This window comes from Chiloscyllium punctatum, chromosome 7 (genome assembly GCF_047496795.1).
Source record: "Chiloscyllium punctatum isolate Juve2018m chromosome 7, sChiPun1.3, whole genome shotgun sequence".
In the NCBI taxonomy this organism is placed as follows: Eukaryota; Metazoa; Chordata; class Chondrichthyes; order Orectolobiformes; family Hemiscylliidae; genus Chiloscyllium; species Chiloscyllium punctatum.
This window is the reverse complement of record NC_092745.1, coordinates 103,290,973-103,310,460: the sequence shown is the minus strand read 5'-3', so window position 1 is coordinate 103,310,460 and position 19,488 is coordinate 103,290,973. Positions and strand designations below refer to the sequence as shown.

The following is a 19,488-nucleotide window of genomic DNA, read 5'->3' as shown; positions in this document are numbered from 1 at the left end:
CTTGTAGTGAACAACTCACCTCTTGAGTTATTCTCGATACCTGGTAAAAACAATAACTGCAGATGCTGAAAACCAAATACTGGATTAGTGGTGCTGGAAGAGCACAGCAGTTCAGGCAGCATCCAAGAAGCAGTGAAATCGACATTTCGGCCCGATTTCGCTGCTCCTTGGATGCTGCCTGAACTGCTGTGCTCTTCCAGCACCACGAATCCAGTTATTCTCGATACCTGTCCATCCTCTGCAAAGCACAAGTCAGGAGTGTGATGGAATACTCCCCACTTGCTTGAATGAGGGCAGCTCCAACAAAACTTAAGAATCTTGACTCTTTCCAGGACAAAACAACTCACTTGACTGGCATCCCATTCACAAATATTCACTCCTTCCACCACTGACACTCAGTAGTAGCAGCAGCAGTATTTACTATCTCCAAGATGCAATACAGAAATTCACCAAGGCTCCTCAGACAGCACCTTCCAAGCCCAGCACCACTTCCATCTAGAAGGACAAGGACAGCAGAAACCTGGGAACATCATTGCCTGCAACCTCTACTCCAAGCCATCATTCTGACTTGGAAATATAATGGTGTTCCCTAAGTGTCACTGGGTCAAAATTCTGGAACACCCTCCCTAACAGCTTTGAGGGTCTGCCAACACAAATGCACTGCAGCCGTTCAAAAAGGTAGCTTACCACCACTTTCTCTAGGGCATCTTGGAATGCACAATAAATGATTAATCAAATACACTTCTTTCCAATCTTCTATGCCTTCACCATTCCCTGCACCCATGTAATGTCCACAGAGAAAATATTAGCTTAGTAAGGAAAAATGTACTTAGGAGAACTCTTCTCTGACCCAGTTCAGGAAATCAAAACCGATCCTGAAGATCAAATGAACCAAATAACTGAACCAGTCAGGAACCAGTCCAATTCCTTTTTGATTATGTGCAGAAACCTGGTGTGAGAGAGTGGGGGGGGGGGGGGGGGGGGGGGGGGGGGGGGGTCAGTTCTCTCAAGAAAACTAGTTTACTAGAATTTTTAAATGGAATAATTTGAATATTGGGTGTACCCAAATGGATATTACCTACGTGGATTTTCAGAAAGAATCTGATGACCTGATATATGCTTACCATTTAAAACAGAATACCGTGAAATCTGAGGGACTGTTATCAGTGATGGTGGGTCTACCTGGAGACCTGCAGCCAGGTGGAGCCCCACAGTTCCTTTGCTGTCTGTCATTTTCAAATCTCTGTATGTTGCCTCACATGCCATTCAAAACTAGGAACTCACTAAATGGCCAATCCTGAAAATTATTTATTTTCATGCCTTCCCAAATTGTGTTTCCAGTGTCTGTGTTGGGTGTTTGGATAAGGGGGCAGGGAAGTAAGATTAATTAAAAGCAAATCATTGCTTAGTCCATTCAATCTTTCTTGACCATCCCACCTCACCCTCCCTCTACCTCCAGGAATTTCTCCATTCTCTGAGGATTAGTAAGCACACCGTGTGTCCAGCTTCTTCCAGTAGTTCCTTGGTTTCCAGGACGGCTCGCTTCATGCTCGGAGTCGGGATCCAATACTCATCATTTTCAAAATAACCTATCCTCAAGCGTTTCGTATTGGTGTACATCTGAAAAAAAGTTTTAAATTCAAAAAATGTTATGTAACTGTTTTTTTTGCAAAACAGGTCCTCAATATCGAAACTTGTCAAGAGTGTGGTGCTGAAAAAGCACAGTCAGTCAGACAGCACCCAAGGAGCAGGAGCAGGAGCAGGATTCCTTTTGAAGGGCTTATGCCAGAAACGTCGATTCTCCTGCTCCTCGGATGCTGCCTGACCGACTGTGCTTTTCCAGCACCACACCCTGGACTCTGATCTCCAATATCTGCGGTCCCCACTTTCTCCTCCTCAATATTGAAACAGTCAACATTTTCACAACTGGCAAGTAACATACAGAGGGATGTGGAGCACTGTGACAAGGTTACCCATGGAACAATGCATGGAGCATGGAACTCTGATATTGCACCTAATCGTAATGAAAGCGCCACCAGTCACGTTGCAAAGGACTTTGCAAATTTCTGCATGAGTACTGAATCCTTCTTCAGCTAGCTTCACGTCAATAATGAAAGGAATCTTTCCATACAAGATAGCCGTACGCTATACTTACAGTTGAAGTTGAGAGGGGATCAGTTCAGTGTCCCTATGCAGCCTCTTAGGATTCACATTTTGCTTTATGCTTCCTAGCCCACACCAGCCGCAAATCATTGCTTAGTCCATTCAATCTTTCTTGACCATCCCTCCTCACACTCCCTCTACCTCCAGGAATTTCTCTATTCTCTTTGAGGATTAGTAAGCACTTTCAAGGTTTCCTTGGATTCTTTCAGCCACACAGCAATGCCCACCTCCAATCTGCAATGACTCATGGCATATTATACAATACAGCAGGCTTAATAGCCCCTGTGGTCCTACGTTCTTCATGAGGGTTAAAATTTCAGGTTCAGTAGAGAAAGTGAGAAGTTGTAGTTGAATGATGAATGCAAGAGAGCTCAAAGGAATCTCTGAATCTGCCCACACCGATCTTTATTCCTCTCACTTATAAATTTTGAAAATTACAAAGAAACACTTGGGTTTTCATAGAACATAGAACATAGAACATAGAACAATACAGCACAGAACAGGCCCTTCGGCCCACGATGTTGTGCCGAACTTCTATCCTAGATTAAGCACCCATCTATGTACCTATCCAAATGCCGCTTAAAGGTCGCCAATGAATCTGACTCTACCACTCCCACGGGCAGCGCATTCCATGCCCCCACCACTCTCTGGGTAAAGAACCCACCCCTGACATCTCCCCTATACCTTCCACCCTTCACCTTAAATTTATGTCCCCTTGTAACACTCTGTTGTACCCGAGGAAAAAGTTTCTGACTGTCTACTCTATCTATTCCTCTGATCATCTTATAACCCTCTATCAAGTCACCCCTCATCCTTCGCCGTTCCAACGAGAAAAGGCCGAGAACTCTCAACCTATCCTCGTACGACCTACTCACCATTCCAGGCAACATCCTGGTAAATCTTCTCTGCACCCTCTCCAAAGCTTCCACATCTTTCCTAAAGTGAGGCGACCAGAACTGCACACAGTACTCCAAATGTGGCCTAACCAAAGTCCTGTACAGCTGCAACATCACCTCACGACTCTTGAATTCAATCCCTCTGCTAATGAACGATAATACTCCATAGGCCTTCTTACAAACTCTATCCACCTGAGTGGCAACCTTCAAAGATCTATGTACATAGACCCCAAGATCCCTCTGTTCCTCCACCTGACCAAGAACCCTACCATTAACCCTGTATTCCGCATTCTTATTTGTTCTTCCAAAATGGACAACCTCACACTTGGCAGGGTTGAACTCCATCTGCCACTCCTCAGCCCAGCTCTGCATCCACTTATTTCCACTTATTTTAATGGATAAAATATTGAGCATCCCCTGTATAAAAGGACAATCCTGTCCACACTGCCACTGTGGACACCTGGAAAAATAACCAACTCAACGATGCTACGATGCACCAAACAAGGCATAAGCTTTCCCACAGATACCGAGAACAAACATTAAAATGTTCCACAACTTCAGTCTCTCTTCATTGCCCTCCGTGGTTGAACTTAATGACACACCTCTTTAATGTCTGCTTTAACTCTAAACAGAGTTTCAAACATTAGGCAAAAGTGAATACTGCAGATGCTGGAGATTAGAGTCAAGAGTGTGGTGCTGGAAAAGCACAGCACACCACGCAGCATCTGAGGAGGAGGAAAATCAACATTTCGGGCAAAAGCCCTTCATCAGGAATGAGGCTGGGAGCCTCGGGAGTGGAGAGATAAATGGGAGGGGATGGGGATGGAGTTGGGGGTAAGGTAGCTGAGAATGCAATAGGCGGGGATGAAGGTGATAGGTCAGAGGACAGGGTGGAGCAGATGAGTGGGAAGGAAGATGGACAGATGGGGTGGGTCATGAGGACATTGTAAGTATCTGACCTACTTACACAATATTGTCTATTTCTATCCTTACCAAATTGTCAACCCTGTCTTGCTTCTGTTTTCTTCAGGTTGACGTCTTGACGATTTGCTTTGGAATACTGCAGAACCCACAGCTACGTGAACTTCATGTCAACTAAAACAGCATTATAAGTTCCATTCTCTAACTGACCTTGTCTTTGTCATCCACTGCTGGCTTCCAATTTCTCAAGGCATCAGATTCAAAGGGACTGAATCTAATGGTGACTTGAGCAGTCCCAGTCATAGGCTAGAAAGTTAGCTACTTACTGCAGCCGCTTTCAGAAGCCTAGACAGAATTCAATGTCAGTCAGAGAGTGAACTAACTCAGGACAGGTATTTAATTCCTTTAAGGGTAAGGGGTCTCTCCATGGATCACAAGGGTGCCGAAATAAAGTGGTCTCATCAAGCCCACAGGGAAACTCCCATCTTTTATGGGTAACTTCCCCATATTGGTGTAGAATATGGTGGAAAAGAAGCAACATCTGGGATTAAGCCTTTTATTAGCCTCTGGGCAGGAGAACCATCCTTCATCTTCCACAGCCCTGACTTAATTGGAGGGGATGAGGTAGGCAAAGAACCTCAATCTCTTTCCCTACCTTCCTTCCTTTTCTTCAGCCCATACACCCTGCCAGTATCTCAAACCCAGCTGGGGAGGTAAATTATGCCCAAAATGTCTAACTTTGTTACCAGTCTCTTCACTTCTGTGAGTTTCTTTAATCTACGTTCCAGTTTGGTCCTGTGACTTCCATCTCTGTATTTCATTCCTTCGACACAGCCATCTTGTTTCAATCTTAAAAAAATACCCTTTTTAAGCCCAGTGTTCAGCAAGCTATCCCCAACTTCAAAAAGAAACTTCAATCTCAGCTGCCGTTTCAGTCATCATAATTGAATCTATTCTTTTCTTGAATTGATTACTTCTCAGAATCTATTTCTTTTTGAAACACTTTGGAGCATTTAATACCTGAAAGCTGCAAAATAAAGGTAAACAGTTGTTGTTGCGTTACCTGTTCATTGAAGGGAATGGGTGGCACAGAGGGATCCAAATGGAACATATCTTCACATAAGAGAGCTTTCATGCACAATGCCAAGCTATCTACATCTTTGGCTAATGGACCAACCATTGACTCAACTGGAAAACAAGATAAAAACAATGACTGCAGATGCTTGAAACCAGATTCTGGATTAGTGGTGCTGGCAGAGCACAGCAGTTCAGGCAGCATCCAAGTAGCTTTGAAATCGACATTTCGGGCAAAAACCCTTCATCAGGAATAAAGGCAGTGAGCCTGAAGTGTGGAGAGATAAGCTAGAGGAGGGTGGGGGTGGGGAGAAAGTAGCATAGAGTACAATGGGTGAGTGGGGGAGGGGATACAATCAATATATAACTCAAAATTCATATTCATTACTATCATGCCAGAAAAACTGAATTATACAACCTTTGATTTATAAAGAATGCAAATTCACCCCACTCTTTTGTTACTTAATGGTAAAGTCCTAGGGAGTGTTGCTGAACAAAGAGACCTTGGAGTGCAGGTTCATAGCTCCTTGAAAGTGGAGTTGCAGGTAGATAGGATAGTGAAGAAGGCATTTGGTATGCTTTCTTTTATTGGTCAGAGTATTAAGTACAGGAGTTGGGAGGTCATGTTGCGGCTGTACAGGACATTGGTTAGGCCACTGTTGGAATATTGCGTGCAATTCTGGTCTCCTTCTTATCAGAAAGATGTTGTGAAACTTGAAAGGGTTCAGAAAAGATTGACAAGGATGTTGCCAGGGTTGGAGGATTTGAGCTATAGGGAGAGGCTGAACAGGCTGGGGCTGTTTTCCCTGGAGCGTCAGAGACTGAGGGGTGACCTTTCAGAGGTTTACAAAATTATGAGGAGCTTGGATAGGGTAAATAGGCAAAGTCTTTTCTCTAGGATCGGGGAGTCCAGAACTAGAGGGCAGAGGCTTAGGGTGAGAGAGGAAAGATATAAAAGAGACCTAAGGGGCAACTTTTTCACGCAGAGGGTGTTATGTGTATGGAATGAGCTGCCAGAGGAAGTGGTGCAGGCTGGTACAATTGCAACATTTAAGAGGCATTTGGATGGGCATATGAATAGGAAGGGTTTGGAGGGATATGGGCCGGGTGCTGGCAGGTGGGAGTAGATTGGGTTGGGATATCTGGTCGGCATGGATGGGTTGGACCGAAGGGTCTGTTTCCATGCTGTACATCTCTATGACTCTATCAGGATTACGAATAGGTTTGGTAATGTAGATACAGAGGTGTACAATTGCAGTAAAATATCCAATACTTATGTCCCATTCCTCTTCCAATAAACATAAATATTCCATTAGTCCTCCTAATTACCTGCAGAATCTGCATGCTAACCTTCATGATTTATATAATTAGCAACACCCTGATACATCTGTACAATCACTTTGCAGCCTCTACCCATTTAAACAAAAAACTGCTGTTCCATTCAGCCTGCCAAAGTGGACAAGGTCACATTTTCCCACAACAGGCCCACCTGCCATTTTGTGCCCATTCACTTAACCTATTTATTCTTTTTTATTCTTTCACAGGGTGTGGATGCTGCTAGTTGAGCCAGAATTTTCTGTCCATCCCTAGTTGCCCTTCAAAAGATCATGATGAGCTAATGTATTCATTTACAGACAGTCTACCTCTTTTTCACACTTAATTTACTACTAATCTTGTTGTCTTTGGCAAATTTAGCTACCACACAATCTGCCCTTTCATCTAAGTCATTGATATAGATACAGGTAATTGAGGTCCAAGCACTGATCTCTATGGTATTTCACCAGATACAGCCTGCTAACCTGAAAAAAAGCACTTATCCTTGCTTCCTGTTAATTCTTTATCCGTGCTAATATTTTACCCTCGACACCATAAGCTCTCACATTGTCAACAAACCTTTGATGCAGCACCTTATCAAAGTTCTTTTGAAAATCCAAGCTATCCACTTTGTGTGTTATTTTCTGAAGAAACCTCTGACTAGTTAAACATGGTTTACCTTTCACAAAGCCAAATTGATTGTACATCATCACGTTCTGATTTTCTAACAATCCTGCTGCAAACTGTTTAATAGTGGATTTCTCCAAGACAGATGTTAGGCTAATTAGCCTACAGTTTCCTGCTTTCTATCTGCCTCATTTCTTGAACAAAAACAAAGATATTGCACAAACTATTTTCTAATCAACGACAAAAAATCTGAGGATCTTTTGAAGATGATAATCAACACATCTACCATCTCTGCAGCCACTTGTTTAAGACCTTGGGATGGAGGCCACCTGATCCCGATGGTGCTTGTCTTATGTTCATTCCTCCTGTTAACCTCTTCATTTGCTTTGGTAAGTTTTCTAAGTCTTCTACAGTGAAGCCAACACAAAAAGACTGCCATTTCCTTTATCTTTTCTCTCTCCTGCATCTCTAATTCCAAAATGTTCTTTTGCTTTCTTTCTCCTCAATTTCAATTCTTAAGTTCCATTTCCATTTTCATTTCACTCCTTTAGAATCCACAAAATTCTTGTTAACTCAAGTGGCTCACTATTAGTTAACTAGTCCCAAATTCTGAGCTAATGTGTTAATTTTCTGCACATTCTTAGTTTTTGTGGGAAATTTCACCTTTAACTCCTTTGTCAATTCTATGTCTGCATTCAAAGAACCAACACTGAGCCTTCAGACTTTAATCATGACCCTGACGAGAGAGGTGTGCAGGAAAACAAGCCTTTCTATCCCAGGAGTTGTCACAAATGTAATAATCAGTTCAGTCACTTTGATCGCTATCTAAAATGAAAGAAACTCAAACTAGGTTTCATCAAAACAAAAACACTTGTTTATTATCAGCAAACTTATCCTTTAACAAATGGCAAAATGGATTATTAGTTACTAATATGCAAACTTGAACTACATCCTCTTTAAATCCCAATGCACATAAATCTTCACCCACAAATAAGACAGAGAGTTCTGCAGACAAAAATCACAGTGGAAACATAGACAGAAAGAAACAAATTGTGTGCATCATGAAACCAAACAACAAGGGTGGAGCACAATGCCTTTCTCACAGTTCAAATGGATTTTGGTGATGACATCACTTTGTTGTTGATCCCAGCAATTCTCAATTCAGTAGTCAGCTTATTGGACCTAGGTTTTTTTTGTTGTTGAGCTATAAGTTCTTCTTTTCAAAGTTTTTGGGGTTTCTTTTAGCTCCACTCACTAAGGTTGCAAGAGAGAGAAAAACTTTGTGCACAGGCTTTCTAGAGGTCTTCATAAAACTGCCCCTCCTCCCAACTCCATGACAAACTGCTATTTAACTATTAAAGCTGTTGCTAGGCAGATTATTTAACCTGAGGCTACCTGGTACCAGCTAGTCTCATACAAATATGAAATCCAGCTTCTTCAAAAGTTATATGATTTGTGTAACCAGTTAATGAACCACACAGATCCAGATTTCACCTTTGAGTTGTAAAAACATAAAATTTGATTCATTCTGTGCAATGCAATAGTGTTCAAACTCCCATTTTCCAAGTTTATCATTGTATGTACATATATCTTTCATAGATGATAATTCCAGATGCTCAATATCAATATTACTCTCATCAACCGTCTCCATCATTTTCATCAAAGAAATATTAATCAGCATATTTTTGAGTTTCAGGTTATAATAAAATCTCAACCCAAAAAGGTTATAAGGAAGCAGCTATTGAAATAGGAAGAAGATGGACTCTGGGTAATCCAAGATGGAGGACGGGAAACATTTCTGGCTGGAACAGGCTGCTTGTTGTTTGAGGTATTTTAGATGTTGGAGGTGATTTCCTTGAATTCCTGGAGCAGCAATTACTGTTTTATATGCTGTTGCATTGTTTTGGAACTTTGGAGGAGAAAAAGTCAAAACAATGGCACTAATAAAAGGCAGAGGGATAGACAAAGGCAGTACATGGTCAGGTCAGTGCAGGAGAAAGAGACAGTGAGAGAGAGAGAGAGAGAGAGAGAGAAAGAAAGAAAGAAACCCAAACTGCTAACTGACACATGAGTGAACCTATGCAGTTACTGCCTTTGCTGTTGAATTCATGTATCGCTGGACATTGGAGTGCATCTGGGAAAATTAACAAACAGTGAAATTCACAACTGATCTTAGAAGAATTTATTTGGGAAAGGTCACAACACAGAAAACATAAGGGAATAGTTTTAATGATAGCCTTGCTGTAAATCTACAATAGTGAGTAGAGTGGGTTCTTTCTTGATTACATGTTTTACTTGAGATATGTCTCTTGATTAAACTTAAAAATATAAGCCATAATGTTAAGTTAGCCTGGAGCAGTGTTTTGTAGAGAAATAAGATGGTGTTATGTTCTGGGTCTGTAGACTTGAAGAAGCTCAAAAGGGCATACAGTACAGGGTCATGATTCTTGTCAGAGTTGGGGATTTAGGGAGAGTTTGTGTTACTGAGGATTATATCTGCAATAAATTCTATTGATTGCGAATCCTATTAGATTGAATGGATCAGCTGGAGTGACAGTTAGAGGCAATGAGGAATTTACAAGAGCAAGGGGGTGTGATGGATGGCGGTTATAGGAAGGGAGAAAAGTTGCAGATACAGCCACACAGATGGGTTAACTCCAGGAAAGGTAAAAGAGGTAGGCAGGTAGTGCAGGAGTCTTCTGTGGCTATCCCTATTTCAAACAAGTATGCTGTTGAGGAAAATGTAGGGAGTGACGGATTGTCAGCGGGATGTAGCACAAACAGCCAGGTTTCTAGTTTTGGAGTTGGCTCTAATGCAATGAGGGGTACGTTGGGTTTGAAGAGATCGATTGTGTCAGGGGACTCTCTAGTCCAAGGTACAGACAGATGTTTCTGTGGCTAGCAGCGAAAAATCAGAATGGTGTGTTTCATCCCTGGTACCAGGATCAAGGATGTCTCAGAGAAAGTGCAGAATGTTCTGAAGAGGTTGAGGGCCCAGCAGGAGGTCATTGTACACATTGGAACCAAAGACATGAAGGCAGAAGAATTTATGAGCTAGTGAGAGTGGGAATAGGAGGATAAAGCAGATGAATGCATGGCTGAGGAGCTGGTATATGGGAGAAGCATTTACGTTTTTGGATCATTGGAATTTCTTCTAGGGTAGAAGGGACCTGTAAAAGAATGATGGATTGCGCCTGAATTGGAAGGGGACTAATATACTGACAGGGAGATTTGCTAGAGCTGCTCGGGAGAATTTAAACTAGTGGGATTGGGGGGTGAGGGGACCCAGGGAGATAGTGAGGAAAGATCAATCTGAGACTGGTACAGTTGAGAACAAAGGCAAGTCAAAGTCAGGGCAGGCAGGGACATAGCAGAGAACAAGGTAGGACTGATCAATTAAACCGCATTTATTTCAATGCAAGAGGCCTAACAGGGAAGGCAGAGCACAGTTAGGAACATGGGACTGGGATATCATAGCAATTACATAGCAATTGCTCAGGGATGAACAGGACTGGCAGCTTAATCTTCCAGAATACAAATGCTACAGGAAGCGTAGAAAGGGAGGCAAGAGAGGCTGGGAGTGGCATTTTTGATAAGGGATAGCATTACAGCTGTACTTAGGGAGGATATTCCCAGAAATACATCCTGGGAAGTTATTTGGTTGGAATTGAGAAATAAGAGAGGGATGATTTGGAGATGCCGGTGTTGGACTGGGGTGTACAAAGTTAAAAATCACACAACACCAGGTTATAGTCCAACAGGTTTAATTGGAAGCACACTAGTGTGCTTCCAATTAAACCTGTTGGACTATAACCTGGTGTTGTGTGATTTTTAACTAAGAAAGGGATGATCACCTTATTGGGATTGTATTATAGAACCCCTAATAGTCAGAGGGAAATTGAGAAACACATTTGTAAGGAGATTTCAGTTACCTGTAAGAATAATACGGTGGTTATGGTAGGGGATTTTAACTTTCCAAACATATACTGGGACTGCCATAGTGCTAAGGGTTGAGATGGAAAGGAATTTAAGTTCGTACAAGAAAATTTTCTGATTCAACATGTGGATGTACCTACTAGAAAATGTGCAAAACTTGACCTACTCTTGGGAAATAAGGCAGGGCAGGTGACTGAGGTGTCAGTGGGAAAGTACTTTGGGGCCAGTGACCATAATTCTGTTAGTTTTAAAATAGTCATGGAAAAGAATAGACCAGATCTAAAAGTTGAAGTTCTAAATTGGGCTAATTTTGACAGTATTAGGCAAGAACTTTCAAAAGCTGATTGAGGGCAGACGTTCGCAGATAAAGGGACGGCTGGAAAATGGGAAGCCTTTAGAAATGAGATAACGAGAGTCCAGAGACAGTATATTCCTGTTAGGATGAAAGAAATGGTTGGTAGGTTTAGGGAATGCTGGATGACTAATGAATTTGAGAGTTTGGTTCAGTCAAAGAAAGAAGCATATGTAAGGTATAGACAGGATAGATCGAGTAAATTCTCAGAAGAGTATAAAGACAGCTGGAGTATACTTAAGAGGAAAATCAGGGCAAAAAGGGGACATGAGATAGCTTTGGCAAATAGGGTTAGGTAGAATTCAAAGGGTTTTTACAAATACATTAAGGACAAAAGGGTAACTAGGGAGCAAATAGGGCCTCTCAAAGATCAGCAAGGAGGCCTTTTAGTGGAGCCGCAGGAGATGGGGAGGAGATACTAAATGAGTATTTTGTCTTAGTGTTTCCTGTGGAGAAGGACATGGAAGATGTAGAATGTAAGGAAATAGATGGTGACATCTTGAAAAATGTCCATATTACAAAGAAGGAAGTACTGGATGTCTTGAAACGCATGAAAGTGGATAAATCCCCAGGATCTGATCAGGTGTACCCTAGAACTCTGTGGGAAGCTAGGGAAGTGATTGCTGGGCTGAAAATGTGTTGCTGAAAAAGCGCAGCAGGTCAGGCAGCATCGAAGGAACAGGAGAATCGACGTTTTGGGCATCAGCCCTTCTTTTCCTGTTCCTTGGATGCTGCCTGACCTGCTGCGCTTTTCCAGCAACACATTTTCAGCTCTGATCTCCAGCATCTGCAGTCCTCACTTTCTCCTCCTAAGTGATTGCTGGGCCCCTTGCTGAGATATTTGAATTATTGATAGCACAGGTGAGGTGCCAGAAGACTGGAGGTTGGCTAACGTGGTGCCACTATTTAAGAAAGGTGGTAAGGACAAGCCAGAGAACTATAGACCAGTGAGCCTGACGTCAGTGGTCAGCAAGTTGTTGGAAGGAATCCTGAGGGACAGAATGTACAAGTATTTGGAAAGGCAAGGACTGATTAGGGTAGTCAACATTGCTTTGTGTGTAGGAAATCATGTCTCGCAAACTTGATTGTGTTTTTTGAAGAAGTAACAAAGAGGATTGATGAAGGCAGAACGGTAGTCGTGATCTAGATGGACTTTAGTAAGGCATTTGACAAGGTCCCCCTTTGGAGACTGGTTAGCAAGGCTAGATCTCATGGAATACAGGGAGAACTAGCTATTTAAATACAGAACTGGCTCAAAGGTAGAAAACAGAGGGTGGTGGTGAAGGGTTGTTTTTCAGACTGGAGGCCTGTGACTAGTGAAGTGCCACAAGGGTCGGTGCTGGGTCCACTACTTTTCGTCATTTATATAAATGATTTGGATATGAGCATTAGCGATATAGATAGTAAGTTTGCAGATGACACCAAAATCGAAGGTGTAGTGGACAGCGAAGAAAGTTACCTCAGATTACAACAGGATCTTGATCAGATGGGCCAATGGGCTAAGGATTGGCAGATGGAGTTTAATTTAGTTAAATCTGATGTGCTGCGTTTTGGGAAAGCAAATCTCAGCAGGATTTTATACACTTAATGGTAATGTCCTAGGGAGTGTTGCTGAACAAAGAGACCTTGGAGTGCAGGTTCACAGTTCCTTAAAAGTGGAGTTGCAGATAGACAGCATAGTGAAGAAGGCGTTTGGTATGCTTTTCGTTATTGGACAGAGTATTGAGTAGAGGAGTTGGGAGGTTATGTTGCAGCGGTACAGGACGTTGGTTCGGCCACTTTTGGAATATTGTGTGCAATTCTGGTCTCCTTCCTATCGGAAGGATGTTGTGAAATTTGAAAGGGTTCAGAAAAGATTTATAAGCATGTTGCCAGGGTTGAAGGATTTGAGCTATTATGGAGCGGTTGAATAAGGTAGGGCTGTTTTCCCTGGAATATTGAAGGCTGAGAGGTGACGTTATCGAGGTTTATAAAATCATAAGGAACATGAATAAGATAAATAGACAAAGTGTTTTCCCTGGGGTCAGGGAGTCCAGAACTAGAGGGCATTGGTTTAGGATGAGTGGGGAAAGATATAAAAGAGACCTAAGGGACAACGTTTTCACGCAGAGCGTGGTACATGTATGCAATAAGCTGCCAGAGGAAGTGGTGGTGGCTAGTACAATTGCAACATTTAAAAGACATCTGGATGGGTATATGAAAAGGAAGGGTTTGGAAGGATATATGCTAGGTGCTGGCAAGTGGGACAACATTAGGTTGGGATATGTGGTTGGCATGGGTGAGTTGGACCGAAGAGTCTGTTCCTGTGCTGTACATCTCTATGACTCTATAAGGAACACTGTATAGGGATTAACTGGCAAGCAAAACTAGAAAGTAAACTATAATAAAACCAGAGTACATTGAAATTGTTTCACGGACTATAAAAATAAATTGAGGCCATATTTATAAATTAACAACATTGATATGAGGTTGCCCACTGGGATCACATTATTGGAAGTTACGTCACAAGCACCATGACTCAGATTTCATAGTCAGTGTGAAACAAGCTCACCATTGGCCTTAAAGAAGGCGTCACTGAAAGATCTGACAATCTCTGTTGTGAGAACCTTTGCTTTGCCATGTTGTTTAATGGAGATTCACAGCATCAAGCTTCAGTGAGGAAATCAAACTGTCCTAGTAGTTAATCACATTAAAATATTCTCATCCACCACCCACCAGCAAACAAAAAGCACAAAAAAGCAAATCCTTTGTCAAATCTTGATATAAAAGTTTGTTCATAAATATTAGGGGAAAGGTGAAATATCATAAACAACCTTTAAAATGTGATTATTTAATAAAAACTAGTTTTAGAAATCTAGTAAATAATCATAAAAAAGCTTTTCACAATATTCCACATATTCTTCAACAAAAATATTACTTGATCAGTAATTGTTATTCCTGAAATGACTGTCACACACTCTATTATACCTCATTGAAAAATAATAACGCATTTTTCAATGGAGAGGGCAATTTTAAGTGATACGAGAGTGAAAAGGGGAAAGCCAATTGATTTCACTGATCACCAGCTCCAGAAAGGGGGGCAATAGTCTAGGGAGATTGCCCACAATCGAGAACAAAGCCTGTAGCAGTGGTAGAAGAGAGACAGATGGTAACATCAAGATTTCTGCAGTCAGATTCAGAGGGGTAATGGCAACAAACACTGACAGGTTACTACCAATGGCTCACAAGTGCTGGGACTATTGTTTTCCAGCACTAATTTCAGGATTGGAAATATTGAAAACGAGGTTTTTACTTTGAGCAGGAGAATAAACCAGGTAACAGTGAATTGACATTGCCGTCTCCATTTCTCCAGATTTTTATTTCCATTATATTGAAAGGATCTCAGATCTTTTTTCCAGCTATTTCACACAACCTCACAAAGTAAGAAGTGCCCACAGACATAATGTGTGTGTCAAGACAGTTCACCTCGTGAGAAAATTAAGTCCCACTATTTCAGAGTAACATTGTGTTTCTTTATTCTCTCTCTGTCTAGTGCGTTAATACCAATCTTACAAAACTGTATAAGTTATGGTCATTTATCCCTTGGAACATAGAAGAATGATAGGTGATCTTATTAAAAATATATTAAATTTTTAACAGATTTGACAAGGTAGGTGCTGAAAAAATGTTCCCCTGACTGGGGTGCCAGAATAAAGGGTCAATCAATTTGGATGGAGAGGAGGAAGGTAATGAATCTTTGAAACATTTCCACCTGGATATTCATTGGCAGCGAAATCAGAAAGAAAATCACGTGCTTGTACGTAAATAGCTTTCAGTTATGTAATTGCTGTAAGGGCAATAGGTTAAGTATGGATTACATACTTTGAACCACTATGTTTACAGACTGGCTTTCTGTTGATGGGAGCAATTCTGTATGATGTAAGGTGATGGCATATAGGACAAAGGCACTAAGATTATCTTCTACAGTATATTTCAAGTTCAGTTTTTATGGAGGTTTGGACTATACTGGCTGTAATAATTGTAACAAGGCCAGACAGATAGACCTCATAGAATATGAGTTTCCTGATTGGGCTGTTAATCTAGTCCAATCAGGAAGTCCTAGCTAACAGTATCAGACATTCTGTTCACTCTGAGAGCTGACAATAGACAATAGACAATAGGTGCAGGAGTAGGCCATTCTGCCCTTCGAGCATGCACCACTATTCATTATGATCATGGCTGATCATCTTCAGCTGGCTCTGAAGGAGCTGATCAAGGACTCTCCAGGTGTAAATAAAGGGCGACTTGGTGTTGGGATACTGACCTCGGTAGAGTTAGTTCAGTGGCATAATTGTTTTTAATTAAATAATAACGGCTGTTATAAAGTTGAAACTCACGTATTTTCTGTCCAGCCATATTTCCTGTCAACCCGATCTTGCTGCATAAAATGAAAACATATTATCAGTTTAATTGAAGAAACGGGCCTCTTTATCAGTATTAGCAGCAGGGTTAATAGCAACTCATTGTAGTTTTCTAATTAGTGCCTCCAAAGGCGGCCACACTTGGAATATTGTGTACAGTTCTGGTCCCCATATTTCGGGAAGGATATGGAAGCATATCCTTGGAAAAGGTGTGGAGGAGATTTACCAGGATGTTGCCTGGTCTAGAGGGAAGGTCTTATGACGAAAGGCTGAGAGACTTGGATCTGTTCTCATTAGAAAGAAGAAGGCTAAGAGGGGATTTGATGGAGACATACAACATGATCAGTGGATTAGATAGGGTAGACAGTGAAGGTCATTTTTCCTAGGATGATGACGTCAGCTTGTACGAGGGGGTATAACTACAAGTTGAGGGGTGATAGATTTAAGACCGATGTCAGAGGCAGGTTCTTTACGCAGAGAGTGGTAAGGGCGTGGAATGCCCTACCTGCTAATGTAGTCAACTCAGCCACATTAGGGAGATTTAAACAATCCTTAGATAAGCACATGGATGATGATGGGATAGTGTATAGGGGACAAGCTGAGAATAGTTCACAGGTCGGCACAACATCGAGGACCGAAGGACCTGTTCTGCGCTGTATTGGTCTATGTTCTATGTTCTAAAAAGGCTAGTCCAATTGCAACATTTAAAAGGCATCTGGATGGGTATATTAATAGGAAGGGTTTGGAGGGATATGGGCCAGGTGCTGGCAGGTGGGACTAGATTGGATTGGGATATCTGTCAGCATGGACAAGTTGGACGGAAGGATCTGTTTCCATGCTGCGCATCTCTATGACTCCATGACTCTAAATCGTTTAAATAAATACTTTAAGATGTTTTGTTGAAATATATTGCAGAAACATCAACTTTCATGTTTCCTATATTAGTACCAAAAATGCTTTCCACTTTCGACTTAAAAAGTTGGTAGCTAAAAATTAATGGCTGAAATAGACACATTTAAATGCTAATGAGGCAGAATGGTTGTCACCTTGACCCTCGTTTATTTTCCTTCCCATTTCACCTCGAAAAGCACTTACTTGAAGAGGGAAGATGTGAGACCTACATCTTGTAATGACACAATCTCAGAATGCAGAGAAGGACAATGCAAAGATCAGAGGACCCGTGTAAACATGTCCTATTTTATCACAAAGACAACTATTCTGATATTTTTATCACAGTTAAAATGCTGAGTTACGTTCTTTCTCAGAACTGATTGTAACTTGGAAAAGGTGGGTATATATGCTGAAAACAGGGATAGGGGAGTTGACAGTAGTAAGATGGAGCCCTGAGAGAGAAAAGTACTTGGGCAAACAAAGGAGTGGGAAAGGGCAGCCTGGGAGAAAGAATAGCTGCAAATAGGGAACATAAGTAACTGACACTGGGTTGTCTGTAGTAGCTGCCCACATGATAACAAGACCTTGTGCATGGATTACAGTAAGGACATGGAAGAAAGTGCTTAAGCTGTAACATTTTTGAACTCGATATTGGGTCCAAAAGGCTGCAGGATTGTGCTGAGCTTTGATGGAGCACCATAGCAAGCCTGAGTCAGAGATGTTCGCCAGGGAAAACAATGATGTGTCAAAGTGGCAGGCACTGGAAGCTCAGGGTTATTTTTGCTGACAGAACATACGTGCTTTGCAAAGCAGTCACCCAGTCTGCCCATTGTTTCCCCACTGTCGAGGAGACCACACTGTGAGAAATGAATACAGTAGACTAGATTCAGTGAAGTTCAGGTAAAATGCTACTTCACCTGAAAAGTGTGTCTGAGGCCTTAGATAGTGAGGAGGGAGGAAATAAGTGAGTAGGTGTTACACCTTCAGCAGTGGCAAGGGAAGGTGCTGAGGGGCTGTGGGGATGTGTTGGTAGTAAAGGAGGAATGGACCAGGGTAGTCCTGGAAGGAACATTCCCCTCAGAAGGCTGACAAGGGAGTGGAGGGCAATATGTGTCTGGTGGAGGCAATCTGTTGGAGGTGATGGAAATGGCAGCTAATGGTGCTTCAGATGTCGATACTTTTGGGATGGTAGGTGGGGACAAGGAGAACTATTTTGTTGTGGTAAGGAAAAGAATGGGTGAAGAGTGGACATGACTGAGGGTCCTGTCAACCACAGTGGTGGGGAATCCTTGATTGATTAGAGCTACACTATGCTGATGTGAAATCAGAATGTATTTGTTCATACAAACTTCAATAGAAATCTTTAACTCTCTCCCTCAATAGGTGGTCGACGCTGGTATGATGGAAACTTTCAGGTGGAGATAAGAAGAGTTCTACTAAACATGAGTAGGCAGGTGGGACTAGTTTACTTTGGGATTATGTTCGGTGTGGACTGATTGGACTGAAGAGTCCATTTCTGTGCTGTGTGACTCTATGACTCTGAGTAAAAAGTGGTATGGATCAAAAACAGATAGATGGAGACAAGTTGCAGACCAGCAATGAACTAACTGAATGATGGATCAGACTTGAGGAACTGAATGGCAAAAGTGAGGACTGCAGATGCTGGAGATCAGAGTCTGGATTAAAGTGGTGCTGGAAAAGCACAGCAGATCAGGCAGCATTCAAGAAGCAGGAAAATCAATGTTTTGGCAAAAGGCCTTCATCAGGAATGATGAAGAGCTTCTGCCCGAATCGTCGATTTTCCCACTCTTGAGGAACTCAATGGCCCACCTCAGTTCCCATAATAGCAATAAACAAATTTCTTACCTTAATCGATTTGAAGTTGGTTTGAAACCACAGATTCCACAGCAAGCAGCAGGAAAGCGTATGCTGCCACCAAGATCAGTTCCAATACCAAGGATGGAGCCACCTGCTGCAATCAAAGTAGCTTCCCCACCCGATGACCCACCGGGTGACCGTTTGGCATTAAGTGGATTGATGGTTTGTCCATAAATTGGATTACTACACTCAAAGCTGTTGTAAAGAGAAAAACATTTTTAGGGATGATCTGAGAAATTAATAAAAACAGGAAATGAATTTACCTTCCCATTTCCCTTCAAAAGAAGTTTTGTGCATTTATTTATTCAGGAAGGGCCAGTCTTTATTAGTCCACCTTCAGCCACATATGTCAAACAATAGATTTTCTAAACTTACATTGGGCTTCTCAATCCAGTTGTCAGCTTGTGAGAATTTCACAAGAATCGATGGATGCGATTTTATAGAATTCATACAAGAAGGAACATGGTATGTAGAGAATCAGAAGATCACTGCTTCAATTATTCCCGTTGACAGTGATTACAGACAATGTTTTTTACATTGAAGGGCAGGCCAACTGAATCTGCAAATTCTGCAATATCCCACAAAGTGACAAATATACAGGATACTAACGTGGGCATTCAGTAAACAGTGACAACAAAATACAACAATGTTTCTTCGATAACAAAGGAAATGTTCCGAAGACCCTGTGACCATCAATGTCCACCACAATGATGCATTTAGTTCTCTGACCCAGCTAGGTGCAACTAAAACCAGTAATGAACATGTGAATTAAGTGAGTCCAATGTAATATGATTACTCACAAGTGAGATTTAAATTTAAAAAGACAACTGTTTCCTTTTTGGCTTCAAAGGACTGAATTTTATGTTTTTTAATGAAATGTCAGTTTCTGTTAGTTTCACAGAAGGTTTCTCTCCAGGAGGCTGACTCAGATTTCTCACCATGTACCATCATAGAGTTAAACAGCATGGAAACAGACCCTTCAGTCCAATTCATCCATGCAGACCAGGTTTTCCAAACTAAACTAATGCCATTTGTC

At 41.7% G+C, this 19,488-nt stretch overlaps 1 protein-coding gene across 1 annotated transcript in view; it reads right to left on the bottom strand.

Annotated features, from left to right (window-relative positions):
- The window catches only part of LOC140479500 (fatty-acid amide hydrolase 1-like), a 75,869-nt gene that overhangs the window by 19,795 nt on the left and 36,586 nt on the right, over positions 1-19,488 (bottom strand). The window contains exons 7-10 of the mRNA XM_072573332.1: positions 18,441-18,647; positions 15,660-15,700; positions 5,044-5,168; positions 1,495-1,620 (exon numbers count right to left, since the gene is read on the bottom strand). Coding sequence (XP_072429433.1) covers positions 1,495-1,620; positions 5,044-5,168; positions 15,660-15,700; positions 18,441-18,647 — 499 coding nt within the window. The remainder of the gene's footprint in view (positions 1-1,494; positions 1,621-5,043; positions 5,169-15,659; positions 15,701-18,440; positions 18,648-19,488) is intronic.